Source organism: Symphalangus syndactylus, chromosome 21 (assembly GCF_028878055.3).
Source record: "Symphalangus syndactylus isolate Jambi chromosome 21, NHGRI_mSymSyn1-v2.1_pri, whole genome shotgun sequence".
Lineage (NCBI taxonomy): Eukaryota > Metazoa > Chordata > Mammalia > Primates > Hylobatidae > Symphalangus > Symphalangus syndactylus.
In genome coordinates this window covers 69,135,457-69,153,289 of record NC_072443.2, presented here as the reverse complement: position 1 = coordinate 69,153,289, position 17,833 = coordinate 69,135,457, and the positions used below count along the sequence as shown (strand labels likewise).

At 36.5% G+C, this 17,833-nt stretch overlaps 1 protein-coding gene across 2 annotated transcripts in view; it reads right to left on the bottom strand.

Annotated features, from left to right (window-relative positions):
• CNTN3 (contactin 3) overlaps window positions 1-17,833 on the bottom strand; it is a 361,804-nt gene that overhangs the window by 265,989 nt on the left and 77,982 nt on the right. Inside the window, exon 2 of one of the 2 annotated variants that reach the window (XM_063630736.1) lies at window positions 5,537-5,671. In XM_063630736.1, the coding sequence (XP_063486806.1) occupies window positions 5,537-5,591 (55 nt within the window). In that variant the 5' untranslated portion in view covers window positions 5,592-5,671. Of the gene's footprint in view, window positions 1-5,536; window positions 5,675-17,833 lie in introns of those variants that run through there. The other variant, XM_055259312.2, reaches the window with a different exon arrangement.

Genomic DNA, 17,833 nt, shown 5'->3' with positions numbered 1-17,833 from the left:
ATCTCCCAAACACTCAGTAGTGGGTGAAATAAATCAGCAAGAATTATTTGATGCAAGAAACCATTAGTATGTGTTCACTATTCATTCCAAAAGAGCAGTGTACAGTCTTCAAGAGGGAAAAAGAAGGTAAGTGAACATAGCAGCCAGGGCTTGAACATATCAAATATCTACACTGTGAATGAAATTCTGATTCACTAAGCCAGTTGGCATGTCAAGGAAATTCCTAGCCAGTTGATCTCAATGAACCCTCAAGTTTTTTTTTACTTAGAAGCAGCTCTATCTGGAAGAATTCATTTTCCTTTCAGCAACCCAACCTTCCTGGGAAGTTCAGCATTTGACCATTCACTTAAGGCTTTTCACCTTGAGAACACTTATTAATTGAAAATCTTCGGAGATACTTTCAAAATACAACTCTCCTCAACTCCTCTCAGTGCACACCCAGGTCTTTGTGCACAAGCACATCTGTCTACCAACTGCTGATAAGTATCAACAGTCTCCCTTACCCACCACCAAGGAGAAACCACTTGGTTCTTTTCTATAGAAGAATGTACAACACACCATACTGATGAGAGGCTTAGTGCAGCTGAAAACCCCCTAGATGAAAATTCAGGCCATCTAGAAAAAGCCCTACTGAGTCAATAACAAGCTACGTGACTTTGAACAAGTACCTGAAATGCTCTAGACCCCACTCTGTCATCTACAACATGGGCAGGCCTGGAATGTACAGAGATATGCATGTAAATACAGTTGACTTCTGAACTACACAGCTTTGAATTGCACAAGTCCACATTTGCATGGATTTTCTTTTGCCTCTGCCACCCTTGAGACAGCAAGAGCAATCCCCCCTTCTTCTTCCTCCCCAGTCTACTCAATGTGAAGACGATGAGGATGAAGACCTTTAGGATGATACACTTCCACAATGAATAGTAACTACTTTTTCTCTTCTTTATAATTTTCTTAATAACATTGTCTTCTTTCTAGCTTACTTTACTGTAAGAATACAGAATATAATACATGTAACATACCAAATATGTGTTAATTGACTATTTTATTGGTAAGACTTCTGGTCAACAGTAGGCTCTAAGTATAACAGTTAAGTTTTGGGGGAGTTAAAAGTTATATGTAGATTTTCATACTTGGGGGGACAGTCAACACACCTATTGAGATGGGGCAGAGATCCTTCTTAGGGTTCTGCCAGGCTTTCCCAAGCATAGAAGTAAAGAAAAATCTTGAGTTTTTTCAAGGGAAATTCCAGGTGCTGAGCTAGCCCTGATAAGTAAATGAGCAACTTGGTAAGTAAGAACATAGTAATAGCTTAAAACAATATCCAAGGAAGTTGGAGTCACAAGATATCTGGCTCCTCTAGAAACCAAAGACAACATCTTAATATATGTCCCTGAACTGTTGTTCAGTAAGAGGGACCTTTACCAAATGGAACCTCTGGCCTATAGACCTCAGATAAGGGGGAAATGAGGACTGAACCCTGACCACAGTTTCTGGTTCTAAATTTCTTCCTGAAGGCCCCAGAGGAAGTCACGCCCATAGGCCAGACCTTAACAGTCCTTTCTGCTGACTCCAAGTTTTCAGACAAAGCTTCACTTTCTTAACCAAACTCAAATCAGAGAGCCAGAATCCATCTAGGAGAGAGACCTGTAACCTCCCTCTCCTCTTGCTTCAAGATACCCACCTTTTTAGACCAAACCAATGTATAACCCGCATGTGCTGACTTACAATCCGGCCTTTAACTTCTGCTTTTCTGAAATTTATCACTACCTTTAAAAACTCTTGCTTATAAGCCACTGAGGAGGTCAGGTCTTTAGTGTGAGCTGCCCAATTCTCCTCGCTTGGCTGCCTGCAAATAAACACTCTCCTTTCTCCCACTGCAAAGACTTGATGTGGATGTTTGGCTTTACTGCACCAGGAAAGCAGATGGTTCATTTACTGAACCGTCCGTTCAGTAACACTAACACCCATATTGTGCTAGGGTCAACTATATACATATGTACATGTAAGTAAGTATAATTCAGTTTTATCAAAGTATTATGGACCTCAATGTATCTTCTTCCCCTCTTAAAGCCCTACATTCCAGTAATCCAAGGCTTCCTACTCACAAGCCTCAGTGGCTTTTCCTCAGATATCCTCTTCTTCCACTCTCCCTTTTCCTGAACTGCTTCCTCAATTTCCATGATATCCTGCTGCACTAGAGATCCTTCCACATCTCTCTTCAATCTTTTGTAAGCCCTCCCACTTCACCGTGGGTTCCAGCCTGCCCCTTTCATTTAATTCTCCATACTTCATCCTTAAACCTTCTCCTCAGTTGCTGTCACTAGGCAAACACCTCCCTATCTTGATCTCCTGCAATGATACCCATCCCTTGTGAACATACCAACTTCCGTTCTTTTGCTTTCAACAGACTTCCTACTCAGGGGTATTTAAAAACACTTTTATGTGGTGAGTACTTTAAGACAGCTTAACACTTAGGCAACAGTCAATTAAATTCATTTGAGTGAGCACTTTATTTGCAGGAGTCAGTTAACTAATCAACAGGTACTTTTGAGACCGCTGTTTTAAGAACTAAATAAAATTGTGGGTTGTATTGAGCCTTAAATGTTTGTTGAACTCTAACAGCACTTGCAATATATTTTTTAAGTTCCCCAATGCCTTGTTAGTCACCACGAAGCTTACAAAATATCCAATATGTGGAGTTATCAATGATCAAGGTTATAAGAACAAAATACACCAACAATGTTTGCATCTTTTAGTGATTCTCACATGCACACTCTGATAAACTGTCAAGATTTAAATGGTATAAATGACAAGCAATTCAAGATTTAGTCTGCTGCAACAGAGGGGATGATGTGAAATAAGTTTATCTGTAAAAACATGGAGGATGTCAAGATTTACATGCAGGGATCAGTGACATCTCCATTCCACCAGTATCAATGCTATCAAATCATATTACACTGTGTGCAAATACTACAGAAGAAATGACAGCCATTTGAGTTTATGACAATTGCTTACTCGAAGTGCCACATCCAACGCCACAAACTCACAAAGTTCCAAATCTGCTTTGAGATTAACTGCAGTCCAGAGGCATTCCTGATCATTTTCTCAGTGATTATAAGAGTGGTGTTATTAAAACCACCAAATGAAAAATACTCCTCAATCATTTCAGGAAGAACTTGAAAAGTTTATTTTGCTTTCAAAGCATTCCTTAATCCCTATTAAGGGAAGACTAGTACAGAAATTCATTCACATTTGCGTGACATAGAACGGATGAATGCTATGATTGAAAGCATTTGAAGATGTGTGTCAGCAGTCTTGGGCTGTGTTTGCATACATTGCAACTATCACTGTGAAAACAAGCAGCCCGAATATATGAATTTTGTGGGCATGTGTTGTCCATGACTAAATCTACAATACTAAAGTAAGCCAATGTTCCTGTTGGTGACCATGTATTTTATCCTTCATTATAGTATTGATAATTTTTTAAAAATGATTTCATGAAGGTAATCTAAATTATCTCATATAGTATGATCCGTAGTCTCAATTATAATAGGCTTAAGTGTATATTTATATGGACATAGGCCTCCATTGCCTTTCTAATTCCCTAAAGAGGCAAATATAAAGCTCAGGGGTCCATACATTACATATATTTACATGTATAATTACACACACATGGAAACATATGTACATACATGTGCAAATATATACAATTACATATAATTTGTCACATGAAAATTAATCCAATTCTCCCTTACAAATCCTTATAAAACGTTTTACCACCATATCTAGAGAATAAGTTGACCTTTAAATTCTTTATGATGTCTTCACATCTTACTAAAGTGGACACTGCTTTTTCTATATATTTGTTCATAAATATGTAAAACATATCTCAAAAATGCTGAAACACAATACAAATTGCACATAACTTAAAATTACAACTAAAAATGTGAAACCTTTTAAAAGCTGATCTCATTTTATTTTGCTGCCTTTCTACTTTCTAAGTATGTCTTCCTCTTTCTGAGTATGTCTTTCTGTGAATGTCTCCTCAACTATTTGGAAAATTTCAACATTGCTTTTACAAAATTTAATATCATAAACAGTAATACTGCTGCAGTATATTTTCTGTCACTTTTGCTCTTTTTCCTAAAACAGAGATTATATTTGAAACTTTATAAATGAAGAAAAGACTCCAAGAATAAAATATTTTACTATATTGAACTTTTTCCAAAGCCCATTTGAAAGTCAGAAATTTTTAAACAACTATTATTTTTGTCCTCAGTACTTGATGAGTAGCAGTCAATGAAAATGTTTTAGGAACAAAATTGAGGCATCACAGTAAAAACCTGTAAAAACTATAAAACACATCTTTCTTTTAAAAGTTAAAGATTTTAATCTGTAACTATTATTGATTATGGATTTTTGCTATATATTATCATGTAAATATTTGAAGCATGTTTGAACTTTGACATAAGAGCCCAAAAGTCTACTCCAATCTATTCATGTCTTTAAATTACACGTGTTTGCCCTCATTCCGCACTCATTTTCTTCTTTTAGAAAAGTCTCAAGCTACTTTTTTCTTAGGTTCCTCGGGTATCATGAAGAAATTATGTTTATGTAGAAAAGTGGTCTTCTAAGGAGATGAGTATTGAATTTTAGGAGTGATGATTTTTATAACTTACTTTCATATGGGTTAGCCAAAATAAGTAGACAGATTTAAAAAAAGGAAAAAGCACACATTCATACACATATTTACAGAAGAAATACAGTAAAATGGTACAATAGCTACATCTCAATGATACCTACAGATGTATTCATTCATTGTATTACTGTTTCAGCTTTTTTGGTGCTTGAGAATATCATAAAAAGGGGGAAAACAAAATAAAATAAACAAAAAGTTAGTTATATATACACTTTTTAAAAAAAACTCTTCACTTACTTATTTCTCCAGAAAATAAAATAAAATTAACAAAAGAAAATACAACAAATGATTTGTAATAGTTGCTTTTGTATGTGTCAAAGATGATAATTTTTTTCATTTTTTCCTTCTACTTTATTCTAAATTTCAAATTTTCCAAAATTAAAAAAGAAAATTGTATCTATATTCAGTTTTGGTCCTTTAGATAAGTTATTTGCTAAAAGTAAAACATGAAAATACCAGCATTTTTTAAATTTATATGCTCCTTTATATGTGAGATCTCACCTCCTTAAGTTCCTTTGGGAAAAAAAAAGTCACAAATTAACATGCTCAAATTTGATCTTATATTCATAATACCAAAGCATAATATTACAGTAGATCTATAATATCAGATGTCATTATATTTGCTATGGAAATAAAAATGGCTTACAAAAATAAGGGAAGGAATAAGAACCCAATTATCAGATTAGAGAATTTAAATTTTCCTTCTGGGGGAAAAAATATTTGTTTTTCTTTGCTATTGGTGGAGTTTTATTTCAACATCTAAAAATTATATAAGCATATGACTCGAGTATACTTCTAACCTCAACTTAGAAAATACAGGATTTTTTTTACCTCCTAAGCAGCCAATGAATGAAAGCAGGATCAACTGTTTCCATGGAAACATCATCTTTAATTGCCAAATGCAAGAGTAACTCTTGTCCAGTCTCTGATGAATAGAATGCTTTGTCTTCAGGTAAATCCTTTAATCTGTAAAATATATGTACAAAGAAGTTCGTTAAAAAAAAAAAAAAGCTGCTTTAAAAAAGAGATTTTCTTCTTTTCGTAAAAACTGTTTATCATTTGTAGACACTGAAAACCCTCAGATAAAACAAATCTGTTTTGATATAAAATAGAGGATGCTTGAAAGGTAGATACTTAAAAAACATGTAACTCATAGGTAGATGGAAACGCTCTTATAGACGTTGAAATGTTTACCAATACTAAAATATTAAATTTTAATATATTAATTATTAAAACTTTTGCTAGATAATTTCAAGAAAGAAAACATTAACCTAAAATTCTAACTTTTTCCATTTTCTCTAACGATAGCATTCTGGCAAAACTAACAGACTCAAATAAGCAGGTATCTTGAAGCACTAATTTTTGCAGTTTCTGAATTCCTAATAAAGCATGCAAATTATAGATAGCATTATCAATGTCCATCTTAGACCTATTTTTTTAGAAAACTGCAGAAAGCTCCTAATTATATATGCTGTGTAAAACAGATTTTAAAATGCTAATGGTAGAAAATGTTCAGTCTGAGAACCTCGCAAATGAAACCATTTTCTTTTTTGCTTTAATTTTCATAAACTTGAATATGTTGGTTGAGAGGAAATAATTATGTGAAAGTCTTGTGTCATTTTGAGTGGCCACTTAAAACTAGTTAAGCTGCATGGTTAATGATCAAGTATGCACAATACACAGACCTAAATCTCTGGACTCCTAAAATTCAGTTGGTACCACACAGGGAATTAATGATTTTAAAGTTTGCTACTTTAGTAAGGAACGGGTACAACTCTCTGACTCAGCAGCTGCTACTGATTGAGCTGTTTTAGTTGTCACTGACCCAAAGAGAGAACTCAGCCTCCTGTAGACAGTGGTTCCCAACAATGGGTTCCTGACATGTGGCATATGCAATCACATATTATGTACATCCCAAATAATAAGAATTCAAATAATAAAAATATGACAACTTGAAAAATATGTACTTAAAATAATATGTTAAGTCAGCATTCCTATAATAACGTTCTCAGGTGCCTGCAATCTAATATATATTCTTGGGTAGGATGTAAGAGATGGAACTGCGGCTAGAATGCCTAGGCATCACTCTCTCCAGGTCCACTGGAATCTGAAACAAGTGAAAATACAATTGAGAACTACTGTTCTAAGAATTGCAGGTTAACAACTTACAATAGTACCATTGACCTTTAACCTTCACTCAGTATCCCCACTGCTGCAAACGGCATGTCTCAGTTTGGGTTCCACAACACAAATAAAACAAAATGAATTCAACTGCAAGTAATTTACTTGGGAAGTGAAGGACAAAAACAGGATGGGGAAGCAGGATAGGAAAAGGAAGGCAACCTAGAAAGGGTGAAATATAAAGCCTTCTAACACCATGGGTGACTTGAAGTACAGTTCCTATAGAACTCATGCCTAAGAGTCATCCAAGAGTCATCCCTGAGTTATTCTTGCAAAGGGGCAAGGCAGCTGGAGTATTTACACCAATTCCCATAATAGTAATAATTGCCCAGTACTTGCAACCTCCTACTAGGGCAGTAAGTAACTCCAGAGGTTGAAAAAGAAAAAAAAAAAAAGGAAAGAAATGCATATGCTAGCTATTAAAAGTGGTGAGTGCACTGAAGTGATGAAGGCAAGAGGATGAGTAGGGCACACGTAGTGTCTGCTACACTGTGCACAGAAAACAGGCTTTTTGAAGTTATTTTTAACAGCATCATGTCCCAGGTGATTGATGGCCAAAATTATTGAATAATTTAAATATACGAGGGAGAGACACACATTCCACCTCAATCAATCATTAAACTGCTCAAGCCTTTCCAGTGGCTGATTTTCCCTGCTTAGACCAAAGGGTCTCAGGTATCTTGCCTTCCTTCCTTCCTTCTTCTGCTCAATCAATGACATATCCTGTGCCCACAATTATTTTCAATTACTAATTTAAATGATAACTGAAATCATTCTATATTACATTTAATTTATAACCGACAGCCATAGTTTTTCTTCTAATCATGCATTTGAGGAAACCGTGGTCCAAAAATCAGGAGAAAGATGAAACACACACAAACATGCATACACATATAGATAAGAATGGAAAACCATTAATATTTTTTAAATTATCAAATAAAATACAATGCTAACTAGTCATAAAAGGCATGTGAAACATGAGATACATTAATCTGATACATATATATGTCTAAGACTCATGAGAAGCTAGGAAATGATAGTAACACGTACTGAAGTCTAGGGACAATGGGTAAGACTCGACCACTGCAAAGGCTTGAGGAGTACATTGATTGAACTGGTACTTCCTTCTTCAAAGAAGTTATAGCTATCCAGTATACACACGAAATCTAACTTAGAAAGAATTCGGCAATAACAGAGTAACAGACTTAAAAAGAATAGGTAGTTGGGAATTTCAGGAAAGGAAAGGGAAACTAGCAAACAATTGTGCAGTAACCTTGCCATTATCATCCTCATCTTTAATATCAAAAACTATTCAAATAAATATATGAAGCTCTGCCCTATGTCATTTGGAAAAAAATACATGGTCTGCGTCCTAATATTGTAATGGGAAAAGAGAATACTATAAACTCTTATAAATAAGATAAGGAGTAAATTACTAGATTGATTGATAAATCTCTGAAGGTAGAACAACAGTTTACGCATCACTGGTTGCTCCAATGTTCCAAATACCCTTTCACAGGAGGCTTTCAAGCAACGTTTCTTGCTGAGCTTTAAGAACAATGAATGAGTCACTCAGGAGATTAAATCTTTGCACTGGACATCAAGTGAGTGAAAAGCATTTCTACTGGAACCAAAGGATAAGTCACAGCATGGGATCTGGCCACCATTTGAAAATTGTTTCAGGAAAGTGTATGAGAGGGCATAAAGAAGGTGACTGTTTTCAAAAAACGTTACCTTCCCAACAATCCATTCCCAAGATAACACGTACATTGGTTATATTTAAAACATATAAATGTGTTCCAAGAAGCTCTAAATTATTTTTGAAAACTCATTCATTCAATAAAAATTTATAGAGTACCTCTTCAGTGCTGGGATTACAATTCTAGAGGGAGGTAGAGGTGGTGATGGGATTGTCAGGAGACTGATAATCCCCGTACTCATGGAGTTTATCAACTATTGAGAGTGACACCTTGTTTAAATGAGTATGGGGTATTTATAAATTGCCCACATGAAAGGTATAGTGGAGGGGTAGACGTTTCTATGAAAGCCTAAATGAGAACAGTCCTCATCAGGAAGGTTAGGGAAAACTTCTCTGAGGAACTGGGGTACAGAGGAAGAAAAGAAGAGATGACATAATGAGGTGTGTGTATGTGCTGCAGAGTGAGGGAAGGAAGAAATTTTCCTAGTGTAGACAAGTACTTGGTATGGATTTATGAGGTGGCAGATAGGCTTGTGAGTAGCTAATGTCTGGACACTACTCCCCCATCAACTACCACTTATCTCCATGCTGTCCCAGGACCCCACCACACCTCCCTGGAGCCAACCAAAAGGCTCAGCAGAGGGCCTCCAGAATCCTGCTCCAGCCCATGTCACTTTGGATTGATCAGTATGCATGCCCTACTGCTGGTTAAATATTTTAACAATCACCTCTGGGCATAGGAAATAGAATATGCAAAGGCCTTGTGGCTTAGGCGCTCATGGTATGTTTTTGCTCTCGGCTTGCACAAACAGAAAGAAGACTAAAGAGATGAAATACATGTGGCAAAGCTCAGCGTGGTATGAAATGAGACTGCAGATGTATGGGGGTCAATCTTGTACGTCTGGCTATGGGTATCAGTCGCAGAATAAAACCCTTGAAAGGTTAACTGCAAGTTTAATCAGGGAGGTGAAATAATCATATTTGAAATAAACATTCAAATTAGAAATATTATAATCTGTGTCTGGCTTAACAAGATGAAAAGAGAACACATTTTGCAACATACCGATTTTACTCTCACCCACAAATTCGTAGAAATTAGAAACTAGAAAACAACAGACAAAGAATTTGACTTAAGAGAAAAGATACGTTAATACTCATATAATATTCATTTATATGTACACACATGCATACACTGTATAAGGTTTGAAGATAAAAAGAAATGTCATTCAGGAAGATTTTTTAAAATTACATTGCTTATTTTTAATCAATGTTAAAGTAGGACATTGGCTTTATAAATAATGAAGGTAATTAATACAATCACAATCTGACTTCTCAGCATCACCATGTATCGTCATGGAGAGAGGGGACATATTAAAGTTCTCCCCACTTCTGAAATCACAAAGCTAAAATAAATACAAAGGAAGCTACTGAAGCAAGACAACTACAAATCAAAATGTCATCTGCTACAATAAGAATATTCTACTATTCACAGGAATGTTTTAAGCCAAAGAAAAAATAGATACCCTTTAGAATTTTCCCCGCTAATAGACATTTGCATTTAAGGGCTAAAGCTTAATATATTCACAACACGTTCTCATGGCAATCTTTAAATAGCCCCCAAATTTAGTGCATATTGACAACTGTACTATCTATTCTTAATGTCAGCTGAGCTAAAAAATGCTAGACCTTGGACTCAAAACCAAAAATGCTCTAAATAGTTGTGCCTGGTTGCTCTAAAAGAAGGAAGAAACCATGTGGCTTGTCATATACTTTACAAAACTGCTACTAAGACTGCAGATATCGTGAAATATTGATATGTATTTATTATTTTTAATGTATACCGACAACCTTGAATATCATCTTGGCAAATCCTGAGAGTTACATTTCTTTATGTGGAGAAAGTTTAGGTGTGAGAATGATTTGGCAGCATTTCTTTCAGATAACATGTACCTAACAAGCATTTTCTTTCTCAAAGAGAAAAACCCTACAGCAATTTTAACCATAAGGATTGCTTACTACACCACCCTCTCTTGCATCTACAAAAAGTCATCTCCAATTTCGATACTTCAGAAACAAATTTTATGAATATATATTATTCCTAATCTTCACCAAAAAAAAAACTTGAGCAGGTTAAAGACATTTATTATAGTAAAATATTCAATTATTAGTAGATCAAAGTTTGATACCTATGGGTGTTGTACTGTGAATCTTCTAGAACTTACATTAACTCACTCTCATGGTATGCAACCACACTAGCATGGTAGTCAACTAGTTAATGAGTATAATGGCTTGTTGAGACTGTGTATCCTGTCAGATCAGAAATCATGCATCACATAACTGATTTGTCCATTCATAGTCACTCACTCATTCACTCATCCATAATCTTCACATCTTCCAGAGATGTAGTTCATCCATTCTGCACGGTGACCCTGCCTCCCTCCTGCTGAAAACTGGCCAGATAGGTGATAAATGTTACATGAACTCTGGGCTCCAAATCCAAAATTCTTCAACAGCTCACCCATCTTTCCTGCACTTCGCAAATGTTGAGCAGCAAAGAGGGAAGGATAGCATGTGCCCAGTTTGATGTTACCTTCCATACCCACAGTTCTGTGTTGACCGCAGAACAATGGACAAATAGGGTGAATGCCGGCTGGAAGTCATTCCATGCTCCCGTGAACACCTACAGCACTTTATATTCTCTCCCTTGACCCTAAACACTTCCAACACCTTCTATTGTATTATTTAGATCATGGCTTCTCTCTCCTACTAGAAAATAATCTTCAAAAAACAGTGATTTGTAACCTTTCATAGGTTAAGGTCCCTTTTTAGAATCAGCCAAATCTACGAACGCATCTATCTCTGTAGTCCAAACGCACATAGACAGATATAAGCTAACTTGTGTGTACTCCATGCTTTATTACACTGAAAAATAATTTTTTACATAGGAATCATATGTATACATGTGTATACCTATATAGATACGTGTGTTCATGTGTGTATATTCAAATATTTATTTCTTGCTTATTTTTCATGCATAAATTAATGAAAATTTTATGAAAATGGAAATAAATCTAAACTATACAAATTGAAGAAAAGGAAAATCCTGTTCAAAGAAACAAATATTCCTGAGGTTACTGTTGAAAAACTTGACAAATAAGTTTAAATTATGACATTGTTTTTTATATGGTGAGGCATGTCATCTCTGACATTCTGTTAATTTTTGCTTCTGGTCTTCTAGCAATCACTGGACATAAGTAGTAGCAAACAGAATCAGAGCTCTTGTTGTATGTATATTGCAGTAGATGGGGCGGCAATACAAAAATATTGACAGAACATTCTGAGATGCTATGTGTTGGTTTCAGAGCTTCCTTCAATTTGTCCTCAACTCAAAGAGAAGATCTCTGGCAAGACCAACATCACTGATGCTATGCCAGAAAAAAATTACAAAGCTGTTTTTCAATTGGTTCCACTAGTTTCAACCAAGTGCAAGCTAAAGGGACAAGACACAGTTACCTAATCATGCCAACCGACATGCTTCAAAATGTTAGATAACATGTCAACACTTTTTAAGTATACTTTACAAAGGGTTTGCTTCAGCGTTCTTGCTTTGCTTTAAACCTCAAATTAACTTGACCAATTCCAGGTCACACTGCTTTACAAGCCTTTCCGCAATTATGGATGACTATTCGTACTTGACATGCAATAACGTCACGTGTAGCATGTTTCAAGACAAGCCTTTTGTTTAAGAGCAAGTCTGAGTTTCAACAGTGCTGTAGGATTTTGAAAGCAAGTCTTCATCCCTGAAGGAGAACAGCACTGTCTAATGCTTTTCCAAGATAGCCAAATCTAAGGTGCTTTTTTGGAACATTTTTTAAGTGTCATTATTTTCCCTAAAAATAACCTTTACATGTAAAAGGAACTTAGACTTCAGGGTCTTACCACATTTAATGATGAAAGGAAAACTAAATGATAAGCAACTTCTATGATCTATTCTTTTCCAAGACATCTTCCAAGTTAAACATGAAACAAAATGAATAAAGACAAATTTAAATAATTATAAAGGGTAATGTAGATTCTCCTTCCCTTTGATTCAATGGGAAATTATTCCAGACTTCCTTGTACGATAATGAAGAATGTACCTTTCCTAAGTCTACATAACAACATTCCTTGCCACCATATATTTACGTAGGATTTAAAAATAGCTTAATAATATAATATAATATTAATGTTTTTCTGCAAAGACAATTTTGCAATAGCAGGAAGGAAACTAAATAGTAATGTAATAATACTAACTTTTATGGAGTGCCCATTATGTGCGAGGCACATAATGGCTGTAAGTGCTTCCTATATATTAACCCACTATAATCCTGACAACCACTCACGGGGATCTTTCTGTTATCACCCCCCATTTTTCAGATAAAGAAATAGAGACACAGGTGGGTGAACAAATCTGTCAAAGAGGAATAAAGATAGAAACTGTGTACTTACAACGTATTTTCCCCACACAATAGATACCAAATGGAATGCTTAAGTAATCAGATCATTAGAGAGCCTTAAAGTATAACCTGACATTTTATGTATTTTCAAAGGTCTGTATTAATATAACTGGCAATTGAAAGTTTAATTTCAGTTACTTCTTCCGTAAAGGGAAAGGACTTGACTATTAACATAAAAATTCCACTGCTTGATTTCAAGCATATGCACTGCAGTAATGCACCACCCCTATAATAGGCACGAATGTAGAAGAATGCAGCAACTCTCTTTGGGATTAAATGAAAATACTTCAAAGACACAGTAAACCACAAACAGAAGGTGCAAAACACTGTGTGCAAAAGAAATATGGGTATTTTTTGTCTCCAGATTTGCTGTATATAGTATATATATACAGCATATGTATTAATAACTATATAAAATAGTTCTTGTATGATAGATGAGACCTGTTAAAAGCAGTTAACTCTCGGGAGGAAAACTGTGGGGTCAGGAATAGAGAATAGAAAGATAAAAATTTTCACTATACAGTCTCTCAAAAATTTTAAATATTCTTCAGTGTACCTATATCTATCATCCAAAGCATTAATAAACTTTTACAACGGATTAACAATAGAAAAGTAATGTACCTTCCACATTAAAATATTTCAAACAGTACAGAGCTCAACAGGTGGCACTGAAATTTTGTTTGCATAGTCACTACCTCAGCTGCCTGGGTCATGTGTTTAGAAAATTTACCAACTGGAAAATATAGTGGCAACTCTAAGAATCAATTTTGTTTCAGCTTGACATGTATGTAGGTGCCATAAATTCACTTTTAGAATTAAAATGTTTTTATATAGTTATCAAAATAATTTACTTATTTGAGTGGTTCCTCAGTCTCATTCTGAAGGTTTTCCGAAACTACTGAGAGGTTACCACTAAGGATAATGTCCCAGTAATCTGCCACAAAAATTCTTAAAATCATTTATTACACTAGTGTTCACAGTGGTATAAATTATGAATGAAACATTTTTAAAAGAAAAAAAATCAATTTATTCCTGAAATGGTAAAATGTGAAAAATCTGTAAACAATATTTTTGTGAGAGTTGAGTAGAAAAAGGTAAATGAAATGAAAAGTGCTAAAGAGAACTTTTTGGCTGAAATAGAAAGAGTTTCAACATTGAGTTCTAACTGTGCACGCTAGCCCAGACCATTCTGTTCCTCACCTCATAATCATGGAAGGAGAGTGATCTTGGGGAAAAACTCAAATTCACTGCGTGCCTGCAGCATGTCAGGTATAAGCACAGAGAAAGTATATTTTAAAATAAATTCATGTCTTCAAGGCACTTACACTCTCAAGTAGCACACTGACCATAAATATAATTATACCACATTTTAATAAGAGATTCTAGACTGGAAGACAGAGGTCTGTAACAGGATGCTCATGCGAAGTTTCCTGGACCACCAAGACTCAACAGGTATTACATCCCAAAGGGAGGTGCCAGAAAGAAGTGCAAACATTTAAGGGAGATACTGCAAAACCATTTGCCTGGTTCTCATGGCTCACTCACATCAGAGTTGTCCAGAGACTGAGTAGAGGATTTGAGAAAGGGGTGTCTTTGGAAAGAACTCTACCCACAGAGAGGAAGGCAGGTACTCCTTTTAAGTTGCACTTTAAGGTTACACATCAAGGAGACCACAGAGAGCTGCCTTTGGAGGGATGCAGTGGTTTGGGATGATACTAAATGAGACCACTAAATGAGAATGAGAACACACTGGAGCCAAATAGAGGGTTGCAACTGGTGAAGGAAAGGGATTCTCAGAGATGTTAGGGGCACAGAATACATGACGTTTTCTGTGCGCCAGACACACACGGGTAAGTGCCTGTGGAACGTCGTTATTACAAATCCTGGGCAGGAGAACCCCCTTCTGGGGAAAAAGAAACCTCACAGAGGACCTAGGGTATCTCTGGACTTGTGGGGGCTGAGAAAGAAGGAAGTGGCTAGCTGGGGTGGGGAAGAGGGAGAATGTAGCACTACATTCAGGGAACTGAGTGGGAAATATCCCCAGTGTTTTGGAATCTCAAGTGAACCCATGGAAGAACCACTGGAAAAAAATGCCAGTTCTGCACTTCTAGCAAGTCCAAAGTGACACGATGCCAAGCCACTACAACAGGATCCATCAAGTGGAATTTGCTGGTCTCCTTTCTTCTCTTCCGGGCAAAAAACTTGGCACAATTGGAATTACCGAGTTAGGGGGAAGCAGTGTAGGTGACCTAGGTGAGAAAAGAAGCTAAAACATTATTTCTTTAACTGTAGATCTTCCCTCCGCACCAGCTTAGCACCAGCGAGGGAGATTAGTTTTCCCTTTAAATCAAGTTTTACCTTTTAACTATTACATAAGACAGGACATTTTAATTTTTTTGCTTGAAATTGTATCCCTTACCTAAGCATTATCAGAAGTGGAGTGAGTGGGGCTACCTGAGTTTTCATCTGCAGCAGGAAAGGAGCTAAGAGAAGAACTCCCATAACAGGCAGGAAAAACTAGAAAGCTGACTTAGGGTTACATCTCATGAGTGGTGCTTCTTCCATGTACAGTTATAGACAGGAAGTACAACCAACAATTAGAAAATGGGGGACATCACAGCGCCATCCTAGAATAGATAGCATCTGAGGTCATTCTTAGAGAAAAAGGTCGGCTTACCTTGGAGACAAGGAAAGAGATAAACACAGGGACACAGAACAGTGGAAAATCTAGGCCAGATAGGTGATTCATGAGAATGAGAGAAATGACTCGGGGAAAGCCCAGAAAGCACTGGGCTGAGGGAGAAGGTTGGAGAAGCCCAATGGTTAAGGGTGTGAGCAGAGGAAGATGAGCTCCCTTCTGAAGAAGACAAAAGGAACATTCTGAGAGTCCCAGTATGACTCACATGTGGACTGTGTTAGGAAAGCTAAGGGTGCAGAGTGTTCAGTTCTGCGAGAGAGTGACAACATTCAAACAGATAGATGTCCTGGGGCTGGGAGTGGGGCATAACTGCAAATGGGCATGAGCGTTCCTTCCAGTGTGATGGAAACATTCCAAAACAGGATGTGGTGATGGTCGACCATCAAAGTTACTAAGGCACTGAATTATACACTAATAAGAGTGAATTTAATGGTATGTAAACTTTACCACTATAAATTTTTTAAGTCATAAAGAAACAGAAAAAACAGGAGGAGGGAGGGATAAAGAGAGGGAGAGAGGAAAGAGGAAGGAAGGAGAGAAAATTAATTTGCTAAATAAATGCTTTTTGTGATGTTATCAAGCCCAGATTCAGTGGAGTCTTTGGGAAGGATCAGCCACATAGTGGTGGGTAGATGTGTGAATAATGGGTGAGGAACCAGAAACAGAAAGAATCAGCTATTCTTTCAATAAGTGAGAATAAGAGAGATGGCTAGAGATGGGTAGAGGGTAAAGAGACAGCCATGATGAATGGTTTAAAGTTGGAAAATTCCTGAGCATACAGTAGACCCCCTTATCTGTGGGGCATACATTCCAAGACCCCCTGGTGGATCCCTGAAACTGCAGATAGTACCAAACCTTATGTATACTTTATTCTTTCCTATATATACATACCTATGATAAAGTTTAATTTAGAAATAAGACAGAGATGAACAACAATAATCAAATAGAACAATTATAGAAATCCACTGTGATAAAAATAAAACAAGAGTGATTTGAACACAACACTGCAATATGGCAACAATCGACTTGATCATTGAGATGACTCCTAAGTGACTCACAGGTGGGGAGCATCCACAGCGTGGGTCCCCTGGACAAAGAGAGGATTCAATTCCTCAGCCAGGAAACAGCAGGATGGTGTGAGATTTCATCACACTGCTCAGAATGGCATGCAATCTAAAACTTATGAACTGTTCATCTCTGGAATTTTCCATTTAATATTTTTGGACTACAGCTGACGTTGGGTAACTGAAACCACAGAAAATGATACCTTAGATAAGGGGGGCTACTGTATTCATAAAGTGAGAAGGAAAATTCAAAGTGTAAGAAGAAAAAGGTCTGATTTTTCTAGAGGGAAGAGTCTTCTCAGGATTAACTTGCATGATAATGATTCCACCTTAGCCAAAATCACATGAGCAAGGTCAAAAGTATGCTGAAAAGGGAAGAGAAGTGATGAACCCTATCCCATGGCCAAAACAGAAAAGCTGGCTCTGGGATGGAGGCATTTTCTGAAGAACCATCAGGCTCATCTAGGAGGCTCCTTATCAGTGTCTCCAAGAGGTCACAGAAATGATGATGTCTGGCCAGTGCCAGATGCTCGGCATGTCCTATGTGCCTGTGGTTGTATTTTCATATTCATAAGTAAATTAATTTAGAAACCATAGTTTGATTTTATAGAGTCATTCCATTTTGAGGAGCTCTGGAAAGCAACTGCATACTACCACCACACTTCCTTAACTCTGAAACTACTCAGGGAGCTCTCTTAGGCTAAACATACAAGCAAACATGCTCAGAGCACTCAGATACATTTAGGAGTACTGATAACTATAATACTAATGCAGCACTTCAGAGAATCACTTTACTCCCCAAGATATCCAAACCACAATTCTGGCACTATGGGTGGTAGGTAGATAATAATGGCAAACACTCAAATTGAACATGTGACAGGCAATACTCTAATTGCTTTTATAAATATGCACACATGTTATGTCATTTACTACCACCATCCCCATGTTACAGATGAGATAACTGAGGTAGAAAAACATTAACCATCATTC